Here is an 11,053-nt window from a genome sequence, read left to right on the forward strand (position 1 = left end):
TTTATTAATTAGTTTGGTAATTCATTTCACCAGCAGTTTTACATTATAACCACCAGCATTAAACTATGCCGTTTATCTTTTTTAAAGATATTTCTTGTTTAAAAATACATTGATCAAACCCCTCTGATCCCCCTCCTCTCGTGGTGCAGGATTGGAATATTAATCGTTGTTGCCTTTCTGAGTATGTGAACATCTTAATATTTCTTATCTACTTAACAGTATATGTAAACTCTATATATTTCAGGCGCTTTTATTTGAATATGTAGTATAATTCCTTATATGCATGTGCATAATATGAATAAGGCGATGGACGGTGTGTATGAAACGCTTAATATGAATGTACGGTGTATATGAAATATCTAATATGAATATGTATTGTGTATGAAATGTTTAATATGGATAAACGCTGTTTATGAAATATTTAATTTGAATGTACGCTGTGCATGAAATGTTTAATATTGATGAACGCTGTTTATGAAATTTTTAATATGAATTAATAGCGTGTATGAAATGCTTAATATGAATGTACGGTTTGTATTAAATGCTTAATATGAACGGTATGGTATGAAATAGTTAATATGAATTTACGGTGTGTATGAAATGTTTAATATAAATATATAGTGTGTACAAAATGTTAAATATGGATAAACGCTGTGTATGAAATATCTAACATGGATAAATGCTGTTTATGTAATGTTTAATATGAATATATAGCGTGTATGAAACGTTTAATATGAATTTTCGCTGTGTATGAAATGTTTAATTTGAATGTACGGTGAGTATGAAATATTTGATGTTAATGTACGCTGTGTATAAAATATTTTATGTGAATGTCAGATGTGTATGAAATATTTAATATAAATGTAAGGTGTGTATGAAATGTTATAAATGAATGTACGGTGTGTTTGAAATGCTTAATATGAATATATGGCGTGAATGAAATGTTTATATGAATATATAGTGTATATGAAATGTTTAATATGAGTATATAGCGTGTATGAAATGTTTAATATGAATATAAAGCGTTTGTTGATTTTTAAAATATAGCGTGTATGAAATGTTTGATATAAATGTACGCTATGTATGAAATGTTTAGTATGAATGTTCGCTGTGTATGAAATGTTTAATATGAATATACGGTAAGTATGAAATGTTTAATATGCATATACGGTAAGTATGAAATGTTTGATGTTAATGTAAGCTATGTATAAAATGTTTAAAATGAATAAATGGCGTGTTTGAATGTTTAATATGAATGTACGGTGTGTATGTAATGTTTACTATGAATGTACGGTGTGTATGAATAATTTGATATGAATATAATTATAGCGTTTATGAATGTACGGTGTGTATGAAATATTTGATATGAATATAATTATAGCGTTTATGAATGCACGGTGTGTATGTAATGTTTAATATGAATGTACGGTGTGTATGTAATGTCTTATATGAATGTACGGTGTGTATGAATAATTTGATATGAATATAATTATAGCGTTTATGAATGTACGGTGTGTATGAAATATTTGATATGAATATAATTATAGCGTTTATGAATGTACGGTGTGTATGAATAATTTGATATGAATATAATTATAGCGTTTATGAATGTACGGTGTGTATGAAATGCTTAATATTAATATATGGCGTTTATGAATGTTTAATATTGATGTACGGTGTGTATGAATTATTTGATATGAATTATATACATGTACATAGATCAGTGTTACGAGTATGGTAATTTTGTATTTTGTTGATGAAATGTTGAGAATAAGTGAATGTATTATTGTGTGTCTTTTGTAACTATCTTTTAAGTAACTAAACATCTTTAGTAGACAGTTCCAATGGGTAAAATATGAATTGTACAAATTTGTTTTTCTCTTCTGCAAGACCATAGCTATTCCGATATTTATAACAAAAACAAAGCAAAATGCAACCATCAATTAGTCAGTTAGCAGTTTACACCATTTGAACAGATTAATGAGGTATTTCGTTAACGATAGAACTGACTCTGGTAACAAAACAGAATACTGAACCATATGGTACAAGGTATGAAATATGTTGGGAATAAATATTCTCCGAGTCACAAATACATGTAACAGCAAGAGCTCTACATCGTGTGTCATATGTGGAAAATGCAAATGTTTGTTTTAGGTTCCGGTTCAGCCGAAGTGGTTAAAGCCGTTTGAGATATTCAAACTTTATTATACCTGTGGGATAGTGGGCGGTGTTACAAGGTACCCTATTGGTCAGATTGTCCATATTGGTCAGACCACTGACATTGTCTGAATTGTTCTCTTTAAATACCTCAATTAATCACGGTTCCATGATCACAATACCACAGAACAAAATCGATATCATTAATAGGCTTGTTATCTCCGAATTGTACACACATGCAAATAAAGCAATTTATGGACATGAATCATTGTTTTATCAGTCCACCGACTGTCAAGATAGAACAATTGAGAAACGGACATTGACAATTTACAAAATTAATTTCTGCAAACTAAGATTTCTAGTAAATAGGGAATGCATCACCATATCTAACTAGAATAAGCGTTGTTGTAATGGACCAAATATGTTTCAGACCTGAACATGTTTCTTTTTTTAAAGGAGAGCTCTGGGAAGTCCAAGGAGTGACTTTGTTCTGCTCTGTACATTTTACTTTGCAATTTTCGAATGTTTTGCATTTTTTCAATAATTCAGTTAAACCAATTTAAACTTGATATCTTGATTTTTGTAAACAACGATACTGTCTTATCTTAAACAAATATTAGATTATTGCTAGCTATATTCTTATCGATGTTTAAACCTTTAATAAACGCTATTTTTGCTTCCAAAGTGTGCAATGAACATCTTCATGGGTGTTTTATTTTTAAGTTATCCATTACAAAGTCTGCATCAAAGTAAAGATATTAATTAGTAAAACATCTCGTTCTGTAGGAAGTAAACTATTCCACTGAGTTCTATACTACAGGTTTTCCTTTAGGAGAGCTGTTTTTATTATTTATGATATCGGGTCCACTCCTTTCTACCTTAAGATATAGTCTATTATGTCCTTGCAGGATGACATACATTCATACTTTGTTATTCCACACAATCTAGCACAACATCAGCCTTGACGCATACTGGAAACTTAAGATATGGATTTAGTATGTAACAGCTTAGTGTTTTAAGTTTCGTATGTAATTGATGAGATAAAAATGCTTGAAATCTGCGTAGGGTATTGATGGTATGTAGGTGCATAATATAGGATAATAAGATATTAAATATAGTTTATATTTTTGCGACTTTGCGTTTGTCGTATACTGTTTAAATGTATACATTTTAGCTATAATATTATTTAAGCGCTTTTCACGTCGAAAGCCTCCATTAAATTTTGATTGCCCTAATTAAAGTTTCTCATATTTTTTGAATGAAAACTTTTTGGTGCGCCAATTCATCATTGAACTAACCTGTTTGATTTCGGTTATGTGAAAACATTTTAGTACGTCTAGATAATTGACATTATTATGACGTCATAAATAAATGAAGTCGTGATGACTTTACATGACCGATATGATGGCGCAAAAACCTTACAATGCTATCTGAAAAGGCAGCTTTAATTTTAACTCAGAATGGTCAAAACAAAAAACGAATGAAAACATATATTTGCAAAGAGACCACTGAAAAAAGACTAGAGAACATGACCAAGTGTTCCGAGAGTGTAAGAGTCTTATGCTTCATCGACGACACCCGCCATTCAAATCAAGGTTAAAAAATCTCGGCTAAGCCACGTTCTCAAAATGAGAACTGGGGTATTGACAAAGGAACCATTAGGCATATATACAAGCATGCGACACGTCTGACTTCAAAATACAAAAGGAAATATAATATTCCCAAATGAAATCTTCATGTCGACCCTAAAACATGATCTCCATCAACCAGCATCTCTAGAAACCTTGTAATGTTAGCCAGTCTTAAAGGAAATATATTTGAGGGTTTTCGCTTATTTTCTCATTAATATTAGTTAGGTGATAATGTGAAAAAACAGAATCCTTAACTCGTATCAGTGCAATATGGAATATATCTAACTCACTTTATTATGAAATATGTCACTCGTCTTATTATTTTTTTTTTGTTTAATTTTTTAAACTCTTTTAATTCAACCCATATCACATTGACACATACAAGTGTAAAGAACTGCTTTGTTAAACCAGGTGCGTGATTGAATTTCGCAAGTGTAGATCGCTTTGTATTAAGTAAAATAGTTTTTGAAAAAGGAGGCAAAGCTATGATAATATTAATATTTATATTTTCTTTGTCTTATATTTCATCGGTTAGAGACACTGTGATACAGATGTACATTACCGATACTGTTACTGACAACATGAAATGTATGTGTACGTCATAGCTACACTGTATATAGCAGTATCGATCTCACTTACTAACCACTATGAAGGTAAGAACGATAATGTATCTATAACTAACAATAACTGCTGAAGGCAATGCCTTAAATTGTCCAATACTGCTTCAAGAAAGACAGAAAATGAAATTACTTTATATGAAACTCTGACATAACATTAATAAAATCAATCATAGTTAAAACACACAAATAAAATATAACCGTATCGCTAGTTATGCTCCGCCGGTGACGTATACAAACAGTATTGAAACCGGTAACTGAAAATTTTCGTTCTCGATTTGTACATGTAATTCCCTTACAAAACATATAAATACTTCATCAACATGGCTCAGTATCCACACCAGCACCAGTTCCAAATACTATGGCTCGGTTTAGCATTTGTAAGTCTAGCATATAGATAATACACATGTAGTTTATAATGATATTTGGTAGATTAATTGACGTTTACAAGTTGTAAAAGCCGCTATCCACTACGCGTTCGTAGTAACCTGACAGTCGGCCGATACCAGTTATCGTAGGCTGTCTACATACCTAATACACCGTTAACGACACGGTCTGCACCTCTCTGTCCTACTAAAGCTAAAGCGTACAGATCTCTCTCTCTCTCTCTCTCTCTCTCTCTCTCTCTCTCTCTCTCTCTCTCTGTTTTTTCTTATTTTATTTAAATGTGTTACCCATGATTACTAGATCTACTCTCACAGTTTATGATGTAATTTGTTGTAGATACATTGGTACTGTTCGACCTTCTTATGATCGGGTATGCCTCCCGATGTTTTCGGCGTACTAACTTCTGTGAGGTGTGTGAAGGAAGCAACCCTGTAGGTGTCGTTGATGAGGCGATCACGTCTACACTGGCGGCACCAATGAAAGATGAAATCAACATCGCCCTTCATCACCTTCGGACATCCATAGATACAAAGTATCAAAACCTTGTAAGTCTTTTAAGTTCATATTTAAGAATACTATGTATAGAATAATATAATAATATTTTCGTTAATATAATGTAAAGAACGCCCATTTTTACAAGAGGAATAGAATAAACCTAACCTTTGTAGTTTGATATTTCTATCGTGTTAGTTTTTTGTTAGAGCAAAAGAAATGCAAAATACAAAAACCTTAACGTTTTTGATTTTCATACATTTTATAACCGTATGATAGGCACAAAATACCCTAGTAGGTCTTATATACAGTAAATGCAACATAACTTACCTTCGTTTAAGTATTTGTTTCCGTTTTTGATTGTTACCCGATATTTTCTCTTGAAGATTGAAGCTCACAATCCAGTAAACGCAGACTGCAGAATTGGTGACACGTTAAATATACCGCGACAAAACAACATGGTAAGTTTTAACTTATATATCATACTTTAATCCTGTTAAAATTACTTAATATGTTGCTACGTTCACTTTAATTTCTTTTAATGTTCAAAATTATTTCTCTTAGAAGAGGGTCAAATCAAGAAGAAAACATAACGATCTTATGCTATATTCAAGTTTTACTAGACTACAAGTATTACATAAAAATTTTCATTGTAGATATATAACAAAATAATTTCTATAGAAACTTCGCTCCCTTTTTCCAGTTAATAAATCCTAAACATAGCAAAGAAAATTTAATAAATCTCGAAATTCATTAGAACTCGCTTCCTTGTAGAAAGTACGAATTAATGGGCATATCCCCATTACATATACTTCTAATTTTATATATTAATAAGAAAAATAAATCGGATCAATATGTATATTTACAAATGTTACAGCAGTAAGCAATCACCAAAATTACTATAACATCCACATGTTTATAGTCGATCAATTCACCCACTTAAGTGTCATCATTGGTACTTAAACTGAATAGATGGATAATCCGTTTCAATAGTCTTCCATTCGTAAAATTACAACGGATAGTGTATTTCCAAACCAAATCCGTGCGTGGTAAATTTTAGACATAAGCATTTGAAATCGAGAGTTTCCGGTTGTAAAAAATAAAAACATGTATAAAATAAATCTTTGTTGTTTTGCAGAACGAGTATCTCAGGTTGTTATTTAGAAAAATAACACACGTAGCTGTTAAAACAGAGTACGCAGACTGCATGCTTGAGGAGGGACGCTCAGGGAACTATGAAGAAGTAAGAGCTGGCTTAAACAGAGCATTGTGTGCACTTCTTCGTAGAAACCGCACATTTCGTAATGACCGGAAGCTATGTTCACCTCGGTACTGTCCACTTCCAGGTCAGGCAGACACGTCCAACTCAGAGAGAATCGATTTTGAGAGATGTACACTGTTAGAGAGTTCCATGCATTTAAATAGTATAATCGCCTCCTGGGAACAATGTATCAATGACAATGACGAAACTTACACGTGCATCGCATCTTCAAGGCGACGATCAAGACGCCACAATGAAGGCAGGAAGGGAGGGAGACGAGGTCGTAAAAACAGACGCCGAGGGCGTAAGGGAAACAAAAGCCGAAAAGCCCTCCGCAAAAGATGCATGAAGAAAAGTGGAAAACCTCGCAAAAGGTGCTTACGAAAACTGAGGAGGAAATACAAAATGTAAATCTAGACGAACTGATATAAGCTGGTTTGGATAAATAATTATAATATTATAATTATATATAAAGAGAGTGGATATGGCGCAGTGGAATCAGCTGCGGGTATTCCTGGCTAGGCGATTATGTGCCGTAGATCGTGAGTTCGAGGCTCGGTCAGGAAATGAGTCTTCCTTCGTCATTTGTTTTACTATACTACATCGCTATATTCAATTCAATAATCATCGGCAGCTATTTCATTTTTCTATTTTTTAAGTTGTAGTATGTTTTCGTTGATAAATTGTTAAATAATATAAATTGTATGCTCATTAATTATTTTCACCCATTTACCTTTTGTGTGTATATAAATATCTACTGTACATAAAGATATGACAACTGTTGAATATTTGATGTAAACATGAAATAGCTAACTCAGCCAGGTATTTCGCTCAGGTAAGCAGCCTGATGTATTGTGTGTCGTAAATCAATGGAATGTGTACACACTCACAGTGTGGTTATAAATGACCGGGTTTTACACACCCACATTTACGTCTAAATATAAATTTAGGTTAGCCAATCAAACGCATGCTCTTTCTATATATACCCACACAAATAGAAATACCATTACTTTACTATCATTCACCTTACAACTCTCTGTATTGACGAATGAAATCAACGTTTAGGGCTGTAGAACCAAACAAGGATTATCCGTGGTTTATATATAGTTGTAAGTTTGCGCCTTATCAATGAATGTATTCTATCATATATATATAGATAGATATATTGGAATTTAAGTTTGCAAACTCTATCATGTTATTCAATGCTTAATGGCCTCTCTTGTGATGATATTATTTTCCTTTTGTACATTGACATTTTAGTTACGTATGGAATTGATTGCATTTAGGGAAAACATTCTGGAGGTATATATGGAATTTGAGAAAATCGAAATAGATCTCAACTTATAAGATACAGAAAAGATATGTCTTTACTTAACTCAGTTTTTTTTTGTAAAATTGGATATTGGATCTATTTTAGATAACATGAAATAAGTATTCTGAACCTGTGCCACTATTCACAAGAAATACTTTTGATATTACGTTGTTTGTTTGTTTGTATGTATGCTATGTCATTTGGAATAATGTTGCCTGTACCGGGTGTGATCGGTTTTCTCCAATGGAGATATGCCTGACGTAGTTATCTCCCTTTGCATAAACTATACCATGTCAACAAAGGATGTTGTTAGTTTGATACACGTCCCTATACAAAATCTGACATGCCTTAAATGTTAACAAAACTGTGAATGTATTTATCTTAGCCCATTGAATGTTAGCGCATTACTGAATTGAAAGAGAAAAGCGCTCTGATGAATTGGCGCACTCACATCACCTGCTACATTGTATAGAAAACAATGTAGAAAACTTTAATTGGCGCAATCCTAATTTAGCGGAATGCTTTCAACATGAAAAGCGCTAAATTAGGATTAATGCTAAAATATGTACATCTACAGTAAGTGGGGACCAATAAGGACAGCATAGGGAAGGTACCAGGGAAATCAATGATATATTATCGTTAAGTTAGGTAGACTCTGCGAGTCAATTTAATGTATACTTTATAACAAATCATACCAAAACATTCCTACTATATATATATATATATATATCATATTTTCTGTATATTTTGTGTCTGATTTTTGTTTTATATTCATTAAAATATATTTTGAAAAGGATTTTATTTTATCGTTATTATTGACTTACCAGACTTTTTACTACGCACAGATAAAACTTAATGTATCGGTGTCCATATCTTAAGCACCCGTATTATTGGCAAACACTTTATACATGTACATCTCATTTATATTCATTAAAATATATTTTGAAAAGGATGTTATTTTATCGTTATTATTGACTGACCAGAGTTTTCACTACGCACAGATAAAACCTAATTATCGGTGTCCATATCTTAAACACCCGTATTATTGGCAAACACTTCATACATCTCATTTATATTCATCAAAATATATTTTGAAAAGGATTTTATTTTATCGTTATCATTGTTTTACCAGATTTTTCACTACACACAAAGATAAAACATAAATGCACTGAAGCACGTGCATTGTTAGTATACACTTTTTATCTCATCTAAATTCAATGGATAAATTGCTCTATTTCGTGTTTGAATATGATCAAGATCAATTGGACAGCCATATTTCGTCGTTTTTGTCAGAAAATTATTTTCATTGTGTAGTGATATGCTGTTCTCCCAATATACTTGTTCAGGATTTCTCTGTCACCCCTAAGGTATGATATCTCTGTCACCCCTAAGGTATGATATCTCTGTCACCCCTAATGTATGATTTTTCTGTCACCCCTAAGGTATGATATCTCTGTCACTCCTAAGGTATGATATCTCTGTCACCCCTAAGGTATGATTTTTCTGTCACCCCTAAGGTATGATTTCTCTGTCACCCCTAAGGTATGATTTCTCTGTCACCCCTAAGGTATGATTTCTCTGTCACCCCTAATGTATGATTTTTCTGTCACCCCTAAGGTATGATTTCTCTGTCACCCCTAAGGTATGATATCTCTGTCACCCCTAAGGTATGATATCTCTGTCACCCCTAAGGTATGATTTCTCTGTCACCCCTAAGGTATGATATCTCTGTCACCCCTAAGGTATGATTTCTCTGTCACCCCTAAGGTATGATATCTCTGTCACCCCTAAGGTATGATATATCTGTCACCCCTAAGGTATGATTTCTCTGTCACCCCTAAGGTATGATATCTGTGTCAAACCCTAGAATATGACAGATCGTACGTTCTTGCAACAGTACAATGACGTCATAATTTTGGAGCGTTTTATAACACAATATCACAACATAGCGGTCTCAAAATGGTTCACAAATAATTATCCGTGGTTGTTTAGCAACCAGTTTATGTATTTCTCCATTCCATGGGGAGCATACTGCCGCAACTATCATTTTAGCGCTAAAATCTTATGCAAAGCGTTTCTTGAACTGACATGAGTCGACATGAATACAATGGAATGTCTTGTTCAATGATACAACACAACCCCCGTGCGGGGACTCAAAGTAGTGATCCTTCGGTCACGTAACACTGCTACCTACCACTAGAATATTGTGCCTTCATGGCAGTACTTCAATCACATCAAATAAAAGTTGTGTTGTATTGCAATAACTTTTCAATATTGGAACAAATGGATGCTGCGTAGTTAAACTAGTCTGACGAGAGAAAAACAATCAGCCCTTGAGCAAGTGACAGAGAAATTTCCAGCCCCGGCCAAGACTCAGGCTAGACAACTTCATTTCATTTTGGTAGCTGTATATCATCAAAGTCGAGGATTTTCGAGGTATTTAATAGACAAATGTTTGGACATTCCACGCTCTCCATGTATCTATTCAAGCATACCCATCTAAAGTAAGCATTAAGTATGTGGAGAAACCGTATCAAAAGCACAGGCATTTGCATATAAAGATGTTAATTTAAAAAATGATATGGCACAGTTACTTCATTAAAGGGACTAAACGATTAGATTTCATTGATTTTCTTCATGCATTTGATTTCCAGAAAGCGTTTTGATACTTGAAATTTGACAAAATAATGGCATTTCTTGTGAAATATTGGCAATGTTTATCAACTTCAAATTATCGCTGAATAACACTGGAAGTTGTACCTGTCGCACTTTGCTATTTATATCGGAGAGAGCCGAGTGCGTCACATGATTTCAGTATCCTCGCTTTCACCGGACGAAAGTTACTTAAGGCTGTTCGAAGTTGAACTTAATGGTGACAGACTAACTATGAGGCAACAGATGGAGGATAGAAGCTAAACACAACTTATTTATTAGCTTTAATGATTTCTTTGGAAATCATTTTGATATGGAGCCCAACGTGGGTCTTATTTTTTCTTAATTTCATTTAAAACATTAATTGATATATCAAAATTATTGGAAAACTGACTTTTTGTCCTGCTAAAGTTAAAGATTATAAAATAATATATGTACTAAACAAACTGGTCCAATCCTCAAACTCTCCAAAATAGTAGAATATAAAATACCAAACAATCTTAAAGGCTTTAAAATCTTGGCATACCCCTTGATAAAAGCTGGC

General features: G+C 33.0%; 1 protein-coding gene across 1 annotated transcript; it reads left to right on the top strand.

The window, feature by feature from the left end:
• Positions 1 to 5,045: 5,045 nt before the first annotated feature.
• LOC117338800 lies at positions 5,046 to 8,653 on the top strand. Its single transcript, XM_033900147.1, has 3 exons — positions 5,046 to 5,337; positions 5,671 to 5,745; positions 6,423 to 8,653. The coding sequence occupies exons 1-3, from the start codon at positions 5,155 to 5,157 to the stop codon at positions 6,954 to 6,956; spliced, it is 792 nt and encodes a 263-aa protein (XP_033756038.1). The 5' UTR covers positions 5,046 to 5,154; the 3' UTR covers positions 6,957 to 8,653.
• The last annotated feature ends 2,400 nt before the right edge of the window (positions 8,654 to 11,053 follow it).

This window comes from Pecten maximus, chromosome 12, assembly GCF_902652985.1.
Source record: "Pecten maximus chromosome 12, xPecMax1.1, whole genome shotgun sequence".
Lineage (NCBI taxonomy): Eukaryota > Metazoa > Mollusca > Bivalvia > Pectinida > Pectinidae > Pecten > Pecten maximus.

Excerpts from the sequence above, each read along its gene's own strand:
- LOC117338800 (XM_033900147.1), top strand. The coding sequence starts at position 5,155 with ATGATCGGGTATGCCTCCCGATGTTTTCGGCGTACTAACTTCTGTGAG. Across the intron at positions 5,338-5,670 it reads ATACAAAGTATCAAAACCTT|ATTGAAGCTCACAATCCAGT; the intron begins GTAAGTCTTTTA and ends TTTCTCTTGAAG. Across the intron at positions 5,746-6,422 it reads TACCGCGACAAAACAACATG|AACGAGTATCTCAGGTTGTT; the intron begins GTAAGTTTTAAC and ends GTTGTTTTGCAG.